The 22163-nt window shown below is 40.1% G+C and overlaps 1 protein-coding gene across 1 annotated transcript in view; it reads left to right on the forward strand.

Annotated features, from left to right (window-relative positions):
- Nucleotides 1–2352: 2352 nt before the first annotated feature.
- Nucleotides 2353–22163, forward strand: part of cabp5b (calcium binding protein 5b) — a 62353-nt gene continuing 42542 nt past the window's right edge. The window contains 5 exon segments of the mRNA XM_034190608.1: nt 2353–2397; nt 2488–2571; nt 8018–8048; nt 8161–8279; nt 15093–15106. Coding sequence (XP_034046499.1) covers nt 2353–2397; nt 2488–2571; nt 8018–8048; nt 8161–8279; nt 15093–15106 — 293 coding nt within the window.

Here is a 22163-nt window from a genome sequence, read left to right on the forward strand (position 1 = left end):
CAAACTGAGCCTACAGTCTTAGAGGATGCAAAATACATTGTATTTGAGAAGAATCTGATGGAGATTTTTGAAAACTGTCCAGTCTGTAAGCGGCACTGTAAAGTTAAAAGAAAATGTGGAACCTTTCTTTCGGTGATGCAAAAGTGTCCAAATTGCCAGTACACCAGGAAGTGGCAGAGTGGGCCGATTATTGGAGAGACACCAGTTGGAAATCTGCAACTTTCTGCCATAGTGTATTTCTCTGGGGGATCCTTTGTTAAATTTTCAAGGGTACAAAATATTATAGCATAAAATGTAATCTACAGTATGCATATACAACCCCTGACAATAATTATGGAATCACCGGCCTCGGAGGATGTTCATTCAGTTGTTTAATTTTGTAGAAAAAAAGCAGATCAGACATGTCACAAAACTAAAGTCATTTCAAATGGCAACTTTCTGGCTTTAAGAAACGCTATAAGAAATCAGGAAAAAAAAAATTGTGGCAGTCAGTAACGGTTACTTATTTAGACCAAGCAGAGGAAAAAAAATATGGAATCACTCAAATCTGAGGAAAAAATTATGGAATCATGAAAACAAAAGAACGCTCCAACACATCACTAGTATTTGTTGCACACCTCTGGCTTTATAACAGCTTGCAGTCTCTGAGGCATGGACTTAATGAGTGACAAACAGTACTCTTCATCAATCTGGCTCCAACTTTCTCTGATTGCTGTTACCAGATCAGCTTTGCAGGTTGGAGCCTTGTCATGGACCATTTTCTTCAACTTCCACCAAAGATTTTCAATTGGATTAAGATCCGGACTATTTGCAGGCCATGACATTGACCCTATGTGTCTTTTTGCAAGGAATGTTTTCACAGTTTTTGCACTATGGCAAGATGCATTGTCATCTTGAAAAATGATTTCATCATCCCCAAATATCCTTTCAATTGATGGGATAAGAAAAGTGTCCAAAATATCAACGTAAACTTGTGCATTTATTGATGATGTAATGACAGCCATCTCCTCAGTGCCTTTACCTGACATGCAGCACCATATCATCAATGACTGTGGAAATTTAAATGTTCTCTTCAGGCAGTCATCTCTATAAATCTCATTGGAACGGCACCAAACAAAAGTTCCAGCATCATCACCTTGCCCAATGCAGATTCAGATTCATCACTGAATATGACTTTCATCTAGTCATCCACAGTCCACGATTGCTTTTTCCTTAGCCCATTGTAACCTTGTTTTTTTCTGTTTAGGTGTTAATGATGGCTTTTGTTTAGCTTTTCTGTATGTAAATCCCATTTCTTTAGGCAGTTTCTTACAGTTCGGTCACAGACGTTGACTCCAGTTTCCTCCCATTCGTTCCTCATTTGTTTTGTTGTGCATTTTCGATTTTTGAGACATATGCTTTAAGTTTTCTGTCTTGATGCTTTGATGTCTTCCTTGGTTTACCAGTATGTTTGCCTTTAACAACCTTCCCATGTTGTTTGTATTTGGTCCAGAGTTTAGACACAGCTGACTGTGAACAACCAACATCTTTTGCAACATTGCATGATGATTACCCTCTTTTAAGAGTTTGATAATCCTCTCCTTTGTTTCAATTGACATCTCTCGTGTTGGAGCCATGATTCATGTCAGTCCACTTGGTGCAACAGCTGTCCAAGGTGTGATCACTCCTTTTTAGATGCAGACTAACGAGCAGATCTGATTTGATGCAGGTGTTAGTTTTGGGGATGAAAATGTACAGGGTGATTCCATAATTATTCCTCAGAATTGAGTGAGTCCATATTTTTTCCCCTCTGCTTGGTCTAAAAAAGTAACCGTTCCTGACTGCCACAATTTTTTTTCCTGATTTCTTATAGTGTTTCTTAAAGCCAGAAAGTTGCCATTTGAAATGACTTTAGTTTTGTGTCATGTCTGTGATCTGCTTTTTTTTCTACAAAATTAAACAACTGAATGAACATCCTCCGAGGCCGGTGATTCCATAATTATTGCCAAGGGTTGTATGATGTATTAGTTACATCAATTACACTGTACATTTTTGTGCTCTTCCTTCAGATATGCAATGCATCAGTACAAGACCTTCAGGAGACATTCCAGATTGTATCTTGAGCCTGCAATTGTTTCACAATGGACTGAGGATCAAATTATTCTTTTTGGAGGACTTGAAGAAAAAAGGGGAAATTGGCTGTAAGTGGTGATATGAGAGCAGATTCCCCAGGTAAATAGCATATCATTGTTAATATTAGATAATGTTATTAACTCACTGTTTTATGATACATATTTTTACAATATGTGAGTTGCATCATACAGTTCACGTTTTCTTTTAGGACACAGTGCTAAATTTGGGATCTATACATTAATGGATGTCGAAAGTGAAAAGATTGTTGACATGAAACTTGTACAGGTACACATTCACATCTTGTTACATTTTGACTAAGGCTGTGATAATTCTAATATTTCTGTACATCTAAGATGCAATTTAATTTTTTTGTAGAGCAATGAAGTGGGTGGGAGCTACCAAATGGAAAAAGAAGGACTGCGGCAAAGTCTAGATTTCCTGGAGGCCAAAGGTCTAAAGGTGGACAATATAGTCACTGACCGCCATCCTCAAATTCAGAAATATCTACGTGACAGGGGCATAACACAATACTATGATGTTTGACATGTAGTAAAAGGTGAGTTAAAATACACACACACCTATGTACGTATATATATATATATATATATATATATATATATATATATATATATATATATATATATATATATATATATAGGTGTGGGTTGTGTCATTGTCATTTTACAGGTTTATCCAAAAACTTGGATAACTGTAGCAAAAGACAAAGACTGCCAGGTGATAAAGAAGTGATTAGCATCCATAAAAAAAACACATGTACTGGTCAGCATCTTCCTCACAGTCTGGCAAAGAGAAAGTGGCAAAATCTACATCACTTATCAACCACATTCAGGATGTCCATACTCATGATGATCCACTTTTTCCAAAGTGCACTCACCCGGACAAGATTTCTCGTGATCCAACAAGTGGTTTCAGCCTGGTTATTAATAATTCTAAAAAAGAATCTACATATTTTTTGTTCATCATGTTTTCATGCTGTTCTTTATGTCCTAGGCACAATGCAATGTACAAGGTGGAGAAACTACTTTGAACAAGAGAGTGCTTGCTGATGTTGCAAAAACTGAGCTCTTCCAAACAAACTTCTTCCCTTGAGTCGTTTCACAGCGTCATTGTTTGCTTTAACACCTAAAATTTCAGACTTCAAATATGTGGGGATGATGTGCAGGTAAAGAATTATATCTGATAATATTTTAATTCTGACATTTTGGTTATATATTTTTTTTTTATTTTACCTTTTAGTGATCCTTTATTTTATTTGAAGCAGTGTCCTATTTGAACAAAAAAGTAGTCTTATTACTTAACTTCGCTTTCTGTTTTCCAGTCAGTACCTGGCTGGAATGCATCAAAATGAGAATGCAAAAAACGGCAACAAGTATTTCAAAAGGGAAAGTTGTATTCAAGGTGTCATATCCAAAATACAAAAAAGGACAAGGCACAGGAAAAATGGTCAAAACAAACACCACATTTGGTAAGAAACAAAAGTTGACAACTTCACATAAATATAGTTTGAAAATTATGCAAATATTGTTCAGAATCAAAAAAATAAATTATATATTAAATAAGTAATTAAAAAATACTAACTGGAAACATTTTACACATTTAGGATATGTAGCAGCACTGATGCAGCTCGTCTTCAATGAGGTCTTTGCTGAGCCCACAACGTTTGTGGCACAGTTGCAAGCAGTTCCTGTGCCAGAAAACCTTAATGCTCAGTTTGAGAGAGCATCAAAAGAGGACGTCATTGCTGCACACGTGTCCAGATTTAGTCGAGTGGCGACCGAACCTCAACAGGAGCATCAGGGTGCCGAAATCCCACATACCGCCTTTCTGGATCCGGAAGTTCATGGCGAATCCTCCGCACCACACACGCTGGAATGACTACCCTAACCCTTGCTCCGAGTAGTCCCCAGCACCAGCTTACGATGCTTCTGTAGGCAGTAAAACGGAGACACCTGCAAAAAAGAGTTTTTACTTTAAGGATGTAGTATATGTTATAGTACTTAGTATACAAAATGTTTTTTCTTGTTTGACTGTATAATAAATTATTTGATATTTGTCATGCTTACTCTTCCTCTGTTCTTCTTTGAACTGGCCCATAGTCTGCACGATAAATATTATTCATTTCTGTAATGTGTATACATTAAGGCAGTTGACCTCAAAGCCAGGATGTGCTGTAATACAGTTAGGCCGTACAGGGAGCTGGTTTATTCGCCTCATCACCTAAAAAGAAAAGAAAGTGAAGAAACTGTAATAAGCTTAATCATGGAGAGGACAAAAGCACTCACTTCATATCTTCACTGTAATAAGTTCTAAATTATTACAAAGTTATAGATAATATGTAATTAGAAACACTGTTTTAACAGCAGTACTTTCTAATGCATAATTCTAATTATGCATATTATTATTTCTAAGAAAAAAAATATCTATTGCATCAAAAGATGCAATCATAGCTAGTCTTTAGGACAGTGTTGCATCATTTTATGACCAAAGCTAGTTTCAAATGGGCAAAAAATGAACAGTAAAAGCATTAAAAATAAATCAATAAATAAACGTGATTTGCTACACATTGCGTAGAAGAAAATGGAGACCAAGGGGTTGAATAGTGTCATATAGTGTTAGTTGTTATTACCAAAGTTAATTTTAAACTCTATATGCCATGGAAATTACACAAAAGCTACCTTTCTTATTTCTTTACAGCATACGTTCTCTTCTTCTATGGGCATTGTTTGACAATTTCCACAGGAACACCTATACGAACGTTAGGATCAGCATTACAACAAGAACAAGCATGACAATGCAACTACATAAAACACGTGTAATTTAGCATATAAATTACCATTCAGAAACTGTCTGCAATCGTCTTCGCGGTCTCTCAGGTAACTCGTGAACTTCAACATTGGTATCGGTTTGTGGATCTAGAACGTATGGCTCTAATACGGTCATCCATCTTTAGTAAATTGTTGACAAACTGTCGTGGGCGGCGCTAAGCAGCGCGTGTACCGGCTCAGGCACGACGTCATGAAGTGGGCGGCACCCACACAGGGAGTGGGAGGGCTTTAGCCAAACTGAGCGTCTTTCTTCCGAGTATGAAAACGAAAGCCCCAAAACTATTAATATTACACAACAAATGAGCACTCCATTGTGCCAAAGGCAAGATAATATGATAAATATGCACATAGTTGACTCTTGGGGGGTGAAAAAAGCATGATACAGCTCCTTTAAGCCAAGCCATGACCCTGACTTTGCTATGCTGAGATTTCTGACTAAGAAACATGAAAAAAGTCACCCTTGATCATCATCATTTTAAACTGGAAAGCCACAAACATCTGCAAAATTCCAACAGTCCCCTGATGGTATGTTGATGTTAGCATTTTCCTTTTACCTTTCTTCAATGAACTTTAGAGAAGAGATGTAAGGAATAATTCACTTACATCTCTTTTCTGTAAAGTTCATCGCTCTTGAGTGTTGCATCCTGATCCTGTCCTCAGTTCCTCATTACTCATCTTTGATCTGTAATCAGAGCTTTTGAAAATTGCAGGTTGAATCCTGTGGGTGGCATGTATTTTTTTTTCCACAGCGCAAAACTGTCGCAGCAGCGTCATTCACACCTACCCGTCGGCTCAGTGTTTTCGTGGTTCGCCCTGATTTTTACTATGTGTGAAGGGACCCTTAGCCATAACACACAGAACGTGTCATCCACATGACACACCCAAACTAACATGAAATGGGCAGACAAGCTGTGGAAATAAAAAGTGAAAACATTTAAATGAGCAAACACAAAGATTTTATCTATTTTAATACATATAGGCAGGGAGTTCAAAAGAACGTGAGAAATTTATATATATATACACACACACACACATACATACGAGGTCTATTAGAAAAGTATCCGACCTTACTATTTTTTTCAAAAACCATATGGATTTGAATCACATGTGATTGCGTCAGCCAAGCTTGAACCTTTGTGCGCATGCGTGAGTTTTTTCCACGCCTGTCGGTTGCGTCATTCGCCTGTGAGGAGGCTTTGAGTGAGGAGTGGTCCACCCCTCTCGTCGTTTTTTTCATTGTTTAGGAATGGCTCAGAGACTGCTGCTTTGCTTGATCAAAATTTTTTCAGAAACTGTTAGGGACATCAAAGTGGACACCATTCGAGAAATTCAGATGGTTTTTGGTGAAAATTTTATGGGCTTCAAAGAGATTACGGAGTGTAACTGTCGCTTTAAGGACGGCTCTGAGCGACTGGTGGTGCGCCGCGCTCCGAAGCCGCCATCGACAGGCTGAGCGACCATTTCTTTTCTAAACGGATGTCTGTATGGATCCGTGACCATCGTGTGCAATTTCTCTGGTTATCACAAGAGCTGGACATCAACCATTTCCCGGCAGATTTCACTTTTAACAAGAGATTTTGTCATGGAAAGCCGAGCGGAGGCTTCGCACGTCACGATGGATTCGCTACTGGAGCGAGACAAAACCACCTCCGTTTTGGTCTCACAGGACGGCTTTGAGATGGCGTTCAGACAGCTGTCGGTGGTTTTTCCATCGAGTGATTATCCGAGAAATTGTGGATGTGCCTGGACATGCCAGAACATGTCCCGTGAGGCTTCATCACGGCGTTGCTTTGCGCCATGCAGCACCGCCGCGACGCACGGAATTCCTCCGCACCTCTGTCTCAATGTGCCAAAAAAGTGCTGATGTCCACGTCTTTTCACAATTCCTGTGCTAGCCAGATGACATCCCGGATAAAACACAGCGTCCAGTTTGGAAATGAACGGCACATTCCACTGTTACAGGAGTTTTTGTCATGGAAAGAGGAGCGGAGGCTGAGCTATTCCTAAACAATGAAAAAAACGACGAGAGGGGTGGACCACTCCTCACTCAAAGCCTGCTCACAGGCGAATGACACAACCAACAGACGTGAAAAAACTCACGCATGCGCACGAAGTTTTCAAGCTTGGCTGACGCAATGACACGCGATTCAAATCCATATGGTTTTTGAAAAAAAAAAATAAGGTCAGATACTTTTCTAATAGACCTTATATATATATATATATATATGTATATATACACACACACACACACACACACACGCACACACACCCCATACATGCAGAAGAAGCATCAAAATCAACTATAGCGTGTCACTGAAACTGTGTCAATGACGGCTTAGAGCCTTTGCTTTCTCTTCCAGATCAAAGCTGCAGAGATAATCCATGGGGGACCTCAAACGAGCTCTCTTTTACAAGAGCGATGATATAGCAACTGATCCTCAGCAGATTCCATCAAATCAGTTTCTTTCTTCATTTTGACAAAGAAATTAACATATGACACTGGATCATGAGTTTTGATGCCAAGTTTTATTGAAATGGCATTTCTCCTTCTTGGTGAGCCTTAGAACTTTTCAGCCTACCCTCATACGAAAATCAGCTCACAAGTACCTCAGTGCTGATGACTCCCAGCATAAAAAAGCCAAGGGGACAGTAATGTATGTATGTTCATGATCAGAATGTCTCCAAATGACCATAAAAAAAAAAAAAATGTTTTGGACACATTCTGATGCACATTTTCTGATAATCATTTAGAACTGAAAGTTCGGGTTAGTATGGATGGACTGGATGTGCTGGGGGGTTGCCAAGCAGGATCCAATGTATTCCGTATTGTCATGGATGCAGTGATACGTAAATGCAAAAATTAAGTGTGATTTTAACTTAAACTGATGTTTTTAAAAATAAAACACACACACACTACATGAATGTAATAGTAAAAAGGTCACGTGAAAATAAAAACAAAACATTCTAACATCTGCTGCCTGTGAAACTTTACAAATGTTTCATATAGAAAAACTGTTGCACATTAAAATCATACTTGTCTCTATATCACTGTCACACAGACAAGATCTCTTACACATAATGAGATAGAAGGTAAAAATATTTCCTGATTAATTTATTTGCATGCATATGATATTTTTACCTTGGTATGTTTATGTACAGCCAGATACTGTATTCACTTCTGTCATACTGCTCTCCTCCACAGAGTTACGTGAAGCTTTTGTGGAGTTTGATAAGGACAATGATGGTTTAATTAGCTGTAAGGATCTGGGGAACCTGATGAGGACCATGGGTTACATGCCAACAGAAATGGAGCTGATAACCATCAACATACACTCAACAAAAATATAAACGCAACACTTTTGGTTTTGCTCCCATTTTGTATGAGATGAACTCAAAGATCTAAAACTTTTTCCACATACACAATATCAATCAATCAATCAATTTTTTTTATATAGCGCCAAATCACAACAAACAGTTGCCCCAAGGCGCTTTATATTGTAAGGTAAGGCCATACAATAATTATGTAAAACCCCAACGGTCAAAACGACCCCCTGTGAGCAAGCACTTGGCTACAGTGGGAAGGAAAAACTCCCTTTTAACAGGAAGAAACCTCCAGCAGAACCAGGCTCAGGGAGGGGCAGTCTTCTGCTGGGACTGGTTGGGGCTGAGGGAGAGAACCAGGAAAAAAACATGCTGTGGAGGGAAGCAGAGATCGATCATTAATGATTAAATGCAGAGTGGTGCATACAGAGCAAAAAGAGAAAGAAACAGTGCATCATGGGAACCCCCCAGCAGTCTACGTCTATAGCAGCATAACTAAGGGATGGTTCAGGGTCACCTGATCCAGCCCTAACTATAAGCTTTAGCAAAAAGGAAAGCTTTAAGCCTAATCTTAAAAGTAGAGAGGGTGTCTGTCTCCCTGATCTGAATTGGGAGCTGGTTCCACAGGAGAGGAGCCTGAAAGCTGAAGGCTCTGCCTCCCATTCTACTCTTACAAACCCTAGGAACTACAAGTAAGCCTGCAGTCTGAGAGCGAAGCGCTCTATTGGGGTGATATGGTACTACGAGGTCCCTAAGATAAGATGGGACCTGATTATTCAAAACCTTATAAGTAAGAAGAAGAATTTTAAATTCTATTCTAGAATTAACAGGAAGCCAATGAAGAGAGGCCAATATGGGTGAGATATGCTCTCTCCTTCTAGTCCCCGTCAGTACTCTAGCTGCAGCATTTTGAATTAACTGAAGGCTTTTTAGGGAACTTTTAGGACAACCTGATAATAATGAATTACAATAGTCCAGCCTAGAGGAAATAAATGCATGAATTAGTTTTTCAGCATCACTCTGAGACAAGACCTTTCTGATTTTAGAGATATTGCGTAAATGCAAAAAAGCAGTCCTACATATTTGTTTAATATACGCTTTGAATGACATATCCTGATCAAAAATGACTCCAAGATTTCTCACAGTATTACTAGAGGTCAGGGTAATGCCATCCACAGTAAGGATCTGGTTAGACACCATGTTTCTAAGATTTGTGGGGCCAAGTACAATAACTTCAGTTTTATCTGAGTTTAAAAGCAGGAAATTAGAGGTCATCCATGTCTTTATGTCTGTAAGACAATCCTGCAGTTTAGCTAATTGGTGTGTGTCCTCTGGCTTCATGGATAGATAAAGCTGGGTATCATCTGCGTAACAATGAAAATTTAAGCAATACCGTCTAATAATACTGCCTAAGGGAAGCATGTATAAAGTGAATAAAATTGGTCCTAGCACAGAACCTTGTGGAACTCCATAATTAACTTTGGTCTGTGAAGAAGATTCCCCATTTACATGAACAAATTGTAATCTATTAGACAAATATGATTCAAACCACCGCAGCGCAGTGCCTTTAATACCTATGGCATGCTCTAATCTCTGTAATAAAATTTTATGGTCAACAGTATCAAAAGCAGCACTGAGGTCTAACAGAACAAGCACAGAGATGAGTCCACTGTCCGAGGCCATAAGAAGATCATTTGTAACCTTCACTAATGCTGTTTCTGTACTATGATGAATTCTAAAACCTGACTGAAACTCTTCAAATAGACCATTCCTCTGCAGATGATCAGTTAGCTGTTTTACAACTACCCTTTCAAGAATTTCTGAGAGAAAAGGAAGGTTGGAGATTGGCCTATAATTAGCTAAGATAGCTGGGTCAAGTGATGGCTTTTTAAGTAATGGTTTAATTACTGCCACCTTAAAAGCCTGTGGTACATAGCCAACTAACAAAGATAGATTGATCATATTTAAGATCGAAGCATTAAATAATGGTAGGGCTTCCTTGAGCAGCCTGGTAGGAATGGGGTCTAATAAACATGTTGATGGTTTGGATGAAGTAACTAATGAAAATAACTCAGACAGAACAATCTGAGAGAAAGAGTCTAACCAAATACCGGCATCACTGAAAGCAGCCAAAGATAACGATACGTCTTTGGGATGGTTATGAGTAATTTTTTCTCTAATAGTTCAAATTTTGTTAGCAAAGAAAGTCATGAAGTCATTACTAGTTAAAGTTAATGGAATACTCAGCTCAATAGAGCTCTGACTCTTTGTCAGCCTGGCTACAGTGCTGAAAAGAAACCTGGGGTTGTTCTTATTTTCTTCAATTAGTGATGAGTAGAAAGATGTCCTAGCTTTACGGAGGGCTTTTTTATAGAGCAACAGACTCTTTTTCCAGGCTAAGTGAAGATCTTCTAAATTAGTGAGACGCCATTTCCTCTCCAACTTACGGGTTATCTGCTTTAAGCTACGAGTTTGTGAGTTATACCACGGAGTCAGGCACTTCTGATTTAAAGCTCTCTTTTTTAGAGGAGCTACAGCATCCAAAGTTGTCTTCAATGAGGATGTAAAACTATTGACGAGATACTCTATCTCACTTACAAAGTTTAGGTAGCTACTCTGCACTGTGTTGGTATATGGCATTAGAGAACATAAAGAAGGTATCATATCCTTAAACCTAGTTACAGCGCTTTCTGAAAGACTTCTAGTGTAATGAAACTTATTCCCCACTGCTGGGTAGTCCATCAGAGTAAATGTAAATGTTATTAAGAAATGATCAGACAGAAGGGAGTTTTCAGGGAATACTGTTAAGTCTTCTATTTCCATACCATAAGTCAGAACAAGATCTAAGATATGATTAAAGTGGTGGGTGGACTCATTTACTTTTTGAGCAAAGCCAATAGAGTCTAATAATAGATTAAATGCAGTGTTGAGGCTGTCATTCTCAGCATCTGTGTGGATGTTAAAATCGCCCACTATAATTATCTTATCTGAGCTAAGCACTAAGTCAGACAAAAGGTCTGAAAATTCACAGAGAAACTCACAGTAACGACCAGGTGGACGATAGATAATAACAAATAAAACTGGTTTTTGGGACTTCCAATTTGGATGGACAAGACTAAGAGTCAAGCTTTCAAATGAATTAAAGCTCTGTCTGGGTTTTTGATTAATTAATAAGCTGGAATGGAAGATTGCTGCTAATCCTCCGCCCCGGCCCGTGCTACGAGCATTCTGACAGTTAGTGTGACTCGGGGGTGTTGACTCATTTAAACTAACATATTCATCCTGCTGTAACCAGGTTTCTGTAAGGCAGAATAAATCAATATGTTGATCAATTATTATATCATTTACCAACAGGGACTTAGAAGAGAGAGACCTAATGTTTAATAGACCACATTTAACTGTTTTAGTCTGTGGTGCAGTTGAAGGTGCTATATTATTTTTTCTTTTTGAATTTTTATGCTTAAATAGATTTTTGCTGGTTATTGGTAGTCTGGGAGCAGGCACCGTCTCTACGGGGATGGGGTAATGAGGGGATGGCAGGGGGAGAGAAGCTGCAGAGAGGTGTGTAAGACTACAACTCTGCTTCCTGGTCCCAACCCTGGATAGTCACGGTTTGGAGGATTTAAGAAAATTGGCCAGATTTCTAGAAATGAGAGCTGCTCCATCCAAAGTGGGATGGATGCCGTGTCTCCTAACAAGACCAGGTTTTCCCCAGAAGCTTTGCCAATTATCTATGAAGCCCACCTCATTTTTTGGACACCACTCAGACAGCCAGCAATTCAAGGAGAACATGCGGCTAAACATGTCACTCCCGGTCTGATTGGGGAGGGGCCCAGAGAAAACTACAGAGTCCGACATTGTTTTTGCAAAGTTACACACCGATTTAATGTTAATTTTAGTGACCTCCGATTGGCGTAACCGGGTGTCATTACTGCCGACGTGAATTACAATCTTACCAAATTTACGCTTAGCCTTAGCCAGCAGTTTCAAATTTCCTTCAATGTGGCCTGCTCTGGCCCCCGGAAGACAATTGACTATGGTTGCTGGTGTCGCTAACTTCACATTTCGCAAAACAGAGTCGCCAATAACCAGAGTTTGATCCTCGGCGGGTGTGTCGTCAAGTGGGGAAAAACGGTTAGAGATGTGAACGGGTTGGCGGTGTACACGGGGCTTCTGTTTAGGGCTACGCTTCCTCCTCACAGTCACCCAGTCGGCCTGCTTTCCCGGCTGCTCGGGATCTGCCGACTAACGGCGGCTAAGCTACCTTGGTCCGCACCGACTACATATCACCATTTCCCTCAAATATTGTTCACAAACCAGTCTAAATCTGTGATAGTGAGCACTTCTCCTTTGCTGAGATAATCCATCCCACCTCACTGGTGTGCCATATCAAGATGCTGATTAGACACCATGATTAGTGCACAGGTGTGCCTTAGACTGTCCACAATAAAAGGCCACTCTGAAAGGTGCAGTTTTGTTTTATTGGGGGGGATACCAGTCAGTATCTGATGTGACCACCATTTGCCTCATGCAGTGCAACACATCTCCTTCACATAGAGTTGATCAGGTTGTCAATTGTGGCCTGTGGAATGTTGGTCCACTCCTCTTCAATGGCTGTGCGAAGTTGCTGGATATTGGCAGGAACTGGTACACGCTGTCGTATACGCCGGTCCAGAGCATCCCAAACATGCTCAATGGGTGACATGTCCGGTGAGTATGCCGGCCATGCAAGAACTGGGACATTTTCAGCTTCCAAGAATTGTGTACAGATCCTTGCAACATGGAGCCGTGCATTATCCTGCTGCAACATGAGGTGATGTTCTTGGATGTATGGCACAACAATGGGCCTCAGGATCTCGTCACGGTATCTCTGTGCATTCAAAATGCCATCAATAAAATGCACCTGTGTTCTTCGTCCATAACAGACGCCTGCCCATACCATAACCCCACCACCACCATGGGCCACTCGATCCACAACATTGACATCAGAAAACCGCTCACCCACACAACGCCACACACGCTGTCTGCCAAGTGCCCTGGACAGTGTGAAATGGGATTCATCCATGAAGAGAACACCTCTCCAACGTGCCAAAAGCCAGCGAATGTGGGCATTTGCCCACTCAAGTTGGTTACGACGACGAACTGGAGTCAGGTCGAGACCCCGATGAGGATGACGAGCATGCAGATGAGCTTCCCTGAGATGGTTTCTGACAGTTTGTGCAGAAATTCTTTGGTTATGCAAACCGATTGTTTCAGCAGCTGTCCGAGTGGCTGGTCTCAGACGATCTTGGAGGTGAACATGCTGGATGTGGAGGTCCTGGGCTGGTGTGGTTACACGTGGTCTGCGGTTGTGAGGCTGGCTGGATGCACTGCAAAATTCTCTGAAACGCCTTTGGACATGGCTTATGGTAGAGAAATTAACATTCAATACACGAGCAACAGCTCTGGTTGACATTCCTGCTGTCAGCATGCCAATTGCACGCTCCCTCAAATCTTGCGACATCTGTGGCATTGTGCTGTGTGATAAAACTGTACCTTTCAGAGTGGCCTTTTATTGTGGGCAGTCTAAGGCACACCTGTGCACTAATCATGGTGTCTAATCAGCATCTTGATATGGCACACCTGTGAGGTGGGATGGATTATCTCAGCAAAGGAGAAGTGCTCACTATCACAGATTTAGACTGGTTTGTGAACAATATTTGAGGGAAATGGTGATATTGTGTATGTGGAAAAAGTTTTAGATCTTTGAGTTCATCTCATACAAAATGGGAGCAAAACCAAAAAAGTGATGCGTTTATATTTTTGTTGAGTGTAAATTGTGAGTGACATGTCTTAGAAAGAGAAAACAGCAGTTGGATTCTGACAATATACACACACACACAAAATCTATCAGCATTTTAGAATAAAAAAAAAACCTGTTTGTTTCTGCTTTTGCGCAAAGTGCATTTGAAATAAAGCACATATTGTTGCAGAGCAGATGGAGTCACCTGGCACAGTTTTCAGGTGTTAACTACAAAAACAAATAAACACCAATATTAATAGTTGGAAATAAGCCATGAACAAATTGATAGGTGTTTTTTCTCTCTCTCTCTGTCTCTCGCTCTTGGTGGAGCTATGCAGGAACATGATTCATGGTGAGAGACCGGAATTTTCAATTAAATGTAGAAATATGCATTCTAAAGTAAGTTTAAAGTGCCTGCTGCATAATGCTGTTAAATCCTATCTGTGATACACACCCAGAAAATCATAATTGGAATTGAAAAGCTAAAGTTACAAGTATGTAAAGGCTGCATTCCTTTAGGATGGTCTCTTTGGTGGAGAATATACCAAGAGAGAACAGAGGTGGGGGTGGACTGGTTTTCTGCCTGGGTGGTTGCCATCCAGGACAGTTACAGGGTGTGGTGGATGCAGAAGGGCGTGGTACCAGCTCTTGCTCCCAGACTTGACTATCATTTATCGTTCTTTGTGAAGGTTGGCCCTTTGTCCTCCCTTTTCTTAAGTTTAAGAGGTTCTGTTTCCTCCAATTGATTGACAAGGAAAATCCACTTTTAATCATGCTAGCATGCCAAGTCAAAAGGAAACAAGTACAACTGGGGATCCATTCTCAGAGAACAACCCCAGAAAGTAAATACACATTTCTTTTTTCACAATACAAGGACACACAAAGGTCAAAGTGTACCAAGTAATCAGACCACATAAAAACCAAATTCAATAAGGTTAACACAAAGTCAGGTCCAATAACAAAGCACAAGAAGCAGATATACAGAAACCAAAGTCAAGAAATCAGGACACAAAGATCAGCAACTACAAAACATAGGGAAACACATGTACCAGAAAACTGAGTCAGGCACAAGAGTTTCTGGTACTAAGGACTTGCAGAGAGGGGTTTAAATACACTAGTAGTGAAATCAAAGAGATTGGAAACAGGTGTGAGGGAACAGGAAGAAAGCAGCGGAAATGCATACAGGGAGAGAGAGAGTGTCAAAATAAAACAGGAAGTGACAAAGAAAAGACAGATTGGAACTGTGACAACACCTTACATTAATGAGGCAGAACAGATAACATCTGGTTTCAGATTACAACCCATCCAATATCCTGCTATTCTATTCTCAAGCAGGACACAAGTTGGATCATTCAGGAAATCAACATATTTACATAAGAAGCACATTTGTGTGAGCTCCCTATAGTACAGCAGATAACTGAAACAATCCTTCACATGGTGATACAAGCACCAAATTTGGCACAAATACTCCTTAGGCATTACTCTTTTGAAAAAACCGGTTATCCACTTGAATTTTCAATAGGCGGCCAAGTAGGGGTCAAATGAAGAATTGCATAGAGGTCAAAATTTTAAAATATTCCAATTATATTGAAAGCTATACCACATTATGTGTCTGTTCACAAAGATTCCAGAAAGGTATTGTTGGGACTATCTATGACTGAATGTTATAGAGTTATGTGGTAAAATCATTAAGGATGGTGACAAAGGTCAATTTTAATTTGTACAGGGGTAAAAAATTGGTGCAATTTATTTTGCAAATTATTGGTTGAAGTAATAGGATTAATAAATGCAATAGTGTTGACAGTGCTGAATGCTTGGTCTGCAAGGTAAAGGTCAAACAATATCAACATCCATTGGATTCTATGGCATATGACATATGTTACCTCATAGCGTGAGAACTAAGCATGACACATGGTGCATACTATTCCTTTTTAAAATCCCTATAAACTCAACCAATAATTTGCATAATGTTTTACAATAATTGGAGCAATTTTAAATTCTGATCCCTGTACAAACTGAAACTGACCTTTGTAACCATTTTTGTTGTTTTTACCCCATAACTCCAAAACATTCAGTCATAGATAGTCCAAACTATACCTTTTTGGAATATTTATGTTCAGACAAATAATGTGGTATAGCTTTCAATATGCATGGAAAATTAGAACATTCTGACCCCTGTGGCTACTACTTCAAATGGCTACTCTCATTTTGTTTTGTTTTTTCTCAAAAAGAGTAGTGGCTAAAATGTATTTGTGCTGACTTTGATGATTGTATCTGTTATCTGCTGCACTACTCATGGCTTTCCCTATATAATACAGCAGACGTAGAAAGGTTTGTCATGGACTTTGATGTTAGTCTTCCATTATTTTTATGCCTCACATTCACCCCGATGTCAGGGTGCTGCCATACAAGGCGCTCACTACACACCGGGAGCAATAGGGGATTAAAGGCCTTGCCCAAGGGCCCTTAGTGATTTTCCAGTCTGGCGGGGATTTGAACCCATGATCTTCTGGACTCAAGCCCAACAACTTAACCACTTGACCATCACCTCCCCTAAATGACCTGCACGTCATTGAGCCTCTGTGAAAGCTAGACAGTGGTCAGTTTGCTAACCAAAATTTAGAATCAGATTACAACCATGTAACTTCAGTTAGCACAGCTGCTGTATGTTTTGGATGGGAGTAAAGGTTCAGTTATTGGTTTGCCTGCAATTTAAAATCTCAACACTAGGCATCATTGAACTTTCCGTCATGCTAATTTAATCAAATGGTCAGTACCTCCTGGCAGTATTGATTGTTAAGAGGGCACACTGTCACTTTTTCATGAAGGGAGATTTTTCTGCACGGCTATGTGACTTTTCACTACTGGCAACTGAGTGTATATTTGTAGCCAAATACAATAACCTTGCTAACTCTCTCTCTCTGTCTCACTCACATGCGCATATATTAAGATTACAAAGAGTGCTTTGCTTCAAATGATGTTGTGTGATGATCACAAAAGCACACAGACAAAATTAGACAAATGCAGCAGGAAGTTAAACTTCAAACACAACAGCTATGGTGGCAGTCAATGTACCAGTCATTTTCACGGAGTGTCACAGTGTCAGAGTGTGGTTGGGGATAGTAAAACTGCTACACTAGGCATGAGTGATTGTCCAATAAAATTAGATCAAAAAACATGAAAAATTTTGCCAAATGGTCTGGGACACACAGGGCTGCATCCCTGAGGGAAAAGATGTTGTAGTATATCTCATTTTCTCAGTATTTTAAGGGAGCAGCGCCCTAGTGCCCTCTAGTGAAAAGGCGTCCCTGCAGACAGGATAAACTTGCATAGATGATTGAGTACAGTTCATCGAAAATGTATGTTGAGGGTATTATGGAAACTGGGAGCATGATGGGACTGGATCACTCAGAGTGGGAGAGAAACTAAGACTGAAAAAGTAGGATGATGAATTTCGTTATTCTGTTAGGGTTACAGTGGGAGAGAGAGAATAATACCCCACCTCTTGTCAAAAGTTTGATGGATGACATCACAGCCAATCAGAATCAACTATGTCACTAAGCCCCGCCCTGAACCCCTCCCTAATCCCCACCCCTATGACATGTCACAGCCAATCAGCGTGAGCCCACCCCTAACCCCTCCCCTAATCCCACCCCTATGACATCACAGCCAATCAGCGTGAGCCCGCCTCCGGAGTCCCGGCCATCCATAATTAGTTCACACACAGGTGTCATATCAGCCTAATTTGCACTGAATGCTAGTCTGAGCATGTATGGGCATGTCTGCCCAATTTGCATCGGCTGGGGTTCACCCCTTCCATGACGCTATAATATTATATATAAAATAAAGATTTATAAAATGTAATTATTGAATTAATTAAACAGTTGTTTAGTCTGGGAGCCCTGTGAGATTAACCCTTTAAAAAAACGGTTCTGACAGAAACGGTCATTGCAGGTGATGTACACGCGCGCATGTGCACGCGTGTGTGTGTGTGCATCTCCCTTTAAAGCTGGTGCTGAGGTGGAATATCTCGCTTTTCAAACCGCGATGGCCCGACATGTTTTAACTTTGCGCTGCATAGCCGAAACTCCGGTAAATATTACAACGGTCTCTAACGATGGGGCAGCGCCTAAGAACACTAGCACTGCTTGATCTGTGGGTGTGATGATTACAGCTCTGACCTGTCTGGAGCGAATAAACGTTTTAGCTCCTTGTAAGAGGGTGAGGGACATATCTTCATTTAGCCTGAAAACAGGGTCGAAGCAGTCGCTCTGAGAGATCTCCACACATCCGCGTTAAAAGGGCTATTTTCAAAGTTTGGTTATATTTGCGGGTCTATATTCTCAAAATGATAATAATCATCTCTTCCAACTAGAAATTGAAGCTTCAAGCGTGAGCGGATTCTGCAGTGAGTGTATTTTGTAAATTGATTTTAAATTCGTTTTTGCAGCCTGTTTAACAATAATAATCTGTTTTTTTTTTGTCTTACCTAATTATTATTTATATACAAGGTCTATTAGATAAGAAACCGACACTTTTATTTTTTTTTTAACTATATGGATTTGAATGACGTGCGATTACACCAATCATGCTTGAACCCTCGTGCGCATGCGTGAGTTTTTTCATGCGTGTCGGTGACGTCATTTCCCTGTGGGCAGGCCTTGAGTGAGATGTGGTCCCGCCCTCTCGGCTGAATTCCTTTGTTTCACACGCTGCTCGAGACGGCGCGCGTTGCTTTATCAAAAATTTTTCTGGACCTATGAGGAATATCCGAGTGGACACTATTCGAGAAATTTAGCTGGTTTTCTGTGAAAAGTTTACCGGCTGATGAGAGATTATGGGGTGTTTCTGTCGCTGTAAGAACTTCCCACGGAGCGGGACGTCGCGCAGCGCTTCCAGACGCCGTCGTCGGCCTGTTTCGAGCTGAAAACATCCTAATTTAAGGCTTAATTCACCCAGGACGTCGTGAGAGAACAGAAGGTTCAGAAGAGGCTGGCATGAGGACTTTATGCGGACATTCCACTGTTTAAGGACATTTTGTAATGAAAGACGTGCACGCAAATTCGAATTCGCGAATCTGTGTGCGCCACGACAGGAAAAACACCTCCGTGTTGAAAACCATTTGTAAAATTCAGGCGACTTTTGATGGCTTTCAACAAGTGAGTAACTGAGAAATTGTTTAACAGCTTGGGCATGTTCCAACTTGCCCGTTAAGGTTTCCAACGGAGGTGTTTTTCCTGTCGCGACCCCCCGCGGTCGGGTCCGGCCCGACATGCGACTCTGCCCACACGTTCTTTCATTACAAAATGTCCGTTAACAATGGAATGTCCGAATAAACTCCTCATGCCGACTTCTTCTGAAAGTTCTCTGTTCTCTGATGACTTACTGGGTCAACAGAGCCTGAAATGTGGAAGTTTTCAACTTGAAACAGCGAGACGCTGCAGCCTCGAAGCGCAGATCGCTGTCAGGCGCCGTGGGCCATCCTTAAAGCGAAACTACCAGACCAAAATCTCTCATCAGCCGTTAAAGTTTTTACCGAAAACCAGCTGAATTTATCGAATGGTGTCCACTCAGTTGTGCCTTACAGTTTTTGAAAAAATTTTTATCAAACAAAGCAGCAGTCTCTGAGCCATTCCTAAAAAATGAAAAAAATCGACGAGAGGGTGGGCCACTCCTCACTCAAAGACTGCCCACAGGCGAATGACGTAACCGACAGGCATGAAAAAACTCTTGCATGCCCACGAGGGTTCAAGCATGTCTGATGTAATCACACATGATTCAAATCCATATGGTTTTTGAAAAAAATAATAAGGTCGGATACTTTTCTAACAGACCTCGTATGTTATAAATTTGTTTATAATTATTACAACCTGTGTAATATATATATATATATATATATATATATATATATATATATATATATATATATATATATATATATATATATATATATATATATATATATATATAGTCTAGCCTGATAATTATTTTATATGTTATTGCAGATTATTTAAAAGTGAGTTGTGTAAATAAAATTGTATGTCTGCTCTGTGTTTAGAGAAATCTGCGCGGGCATTACAAACCTGTTTCGGACGTGTGCCAGCCGGGAGAGGTAATTATCTCAAATTATTTATTTATTTGTGTATGTATTTATTTTTAGCATTTGAGGAGCGCATATAATTCTTTCTCTCTCTCTCTCTCTCTCTCTCTCAAGCCTGAAGAAGAGGTGCTAGGTAAATTACCCTCCGTTCATAAAAACTTTGTAATGAAAAGTGAACTTGTGTAATAATTATTTTATTTTCTATCATACCTAATAATTATTTTACTTTTTGGTACTGATTCAGCAACCCCGAATGATGTTCCTGAATATCTTAACAGAGTCGGTAAGCAATAATATTTATTAAGTCTGTATAAGGTTGTATACCCTATACTTATAAAAATTCACGTACATGTCTGTGTTACAGAACCAGTGCAGACCTCTCCTTCAGTCAAACCTTCAGGGGTGCAGGCTGTCGTTGACGCCCGAGGATAGATCCCTACCTGCGTTCTTTGGTGAGTATTTGCAAAAGACTTCTGTAGACATGACATGTAATTAAGCGATAATTTATTCATAACACGTAAAATCTGTATATCAGGTTCAGGTTCAGGTAACTTTATTTGTACCCGTAGGTAGATTTGGCTTGCAGCAAACAGAAAAAAGGCGTCCATGTTAGTCAACACAACAACAACAATAAAAAACACTAAAAATACTAACAAAGAACATACACAAAACAAATTAACAAACACCACCAAGGACTCACAACCTTAAAACCACTAAAAAGATGGTCAGCTTAAAACTAGTGTGCAAAGGGCAAATAAATAAATAAGTATATAAATATCTAAATATAAGCATATGCAAACCTACTAAGATTTGTTCAGTTGCACAATTGCTGCTGGGACAAAACTACTCCTGTAGCGTTCTGTTCTACACCTTGGGACTCTAAACCTACGGCCAGAAGGTAGAAGCTGAAATTCATTAGCCAGGGGGTGGGAGTCATCAACTATAATGCAGTTGGTTATCCGCTGTAATTGTTTAGTGTACAGGGACTCTAAACTCAGCTGCGATTCACCAATCAACCGACTGGACCATTTAATGATCTGACTCAGTCTGTTCCTATCCTTCAATGTCAAACTGCCAAACCATGCCACCAAAGAAAAAGCTAAAACAGATTCAATAAAAGCACGATAAAATAGTGTTAACATGGTTCGGCCAATGTGAAAATACGACAGTTTCCTGAGACAGAACAAGCGCTGATGTCCCTTCCTACACATCGCCTCACAGTTTGCCTCAAACTTCAGCAAGTCATCAATAATAGTCCCAAGGTATTTATAAATTTTCACAATTCCAACTGGTTGACCATTCATTGTTGTGTTGCCAGGTGTGCTACCATTCTTCCTAAAATCAATGACCATATCTTTAGTTTTAGATATATTAATCTGAAGATATGAGTCCTCACACCATTTAACAAAATGGTCAACTACAGGACCGTGGCTACTCTCGTTATCCCGCAGCAGACTGACAATCACTGTATCATCCGCGTATTTTAAAATGAACCTGTTTTTAAAAGTGCTCTGACACATACTGTTCACATACACGTACTGGTCTTGTTGGATTTGTGAGAATCTACTGAATCTCTACTGGTGGTTGGCTCTCACTGCGGTATTGTATCACTTCCTGTTCCGGAGCACAGCGGTGTTTTGCTGTATCTGTTAGCTGTTTAATCTGCGCAGTTAGATTGATCTAGTTATCTAGATTACGATTTGTTTCCCAGTGTAATCTTTACGTGCCTTAACTAAAGCACTCCTTCTGCTGAATCACCTCTAAATTATTTACACATTATTCACTTTGCGTGTTTTTAGGAATCCGCTAGCTTAGCGTAGCTACTAGCTCTTAGCCGATTTAGCATGGCGGCTTCTCCTGTCTCTCCCGCACTTTTCTGCTCTGGGTGTGAAATGTTTAGTTATTCCTCGGCCTCCTTTAGCAGTAACGGTACTTGTAATAAGTGTAGCTTATTCGTAGCTTTGGAGGCCAGGCTGGGCGAATTGGAGACTCGGCTCCGCAC

The sequence above is a fragment of the Thalassophryne amazonica genome, chromosome 16, assembly GCF_902500255.1.
Source record: "Thalassophryne amazonica chromosome 16, fThaAma1.1, whole genome shotgun sequence".
In the NCBI taxonomy this organism is placed as follows: Eukaryota; Metazoa; Chordata; class Actinopteri; order Batrachoidiformes; family Batrachoididae; genus Thalassophryne; species Thalassophryne amazonica.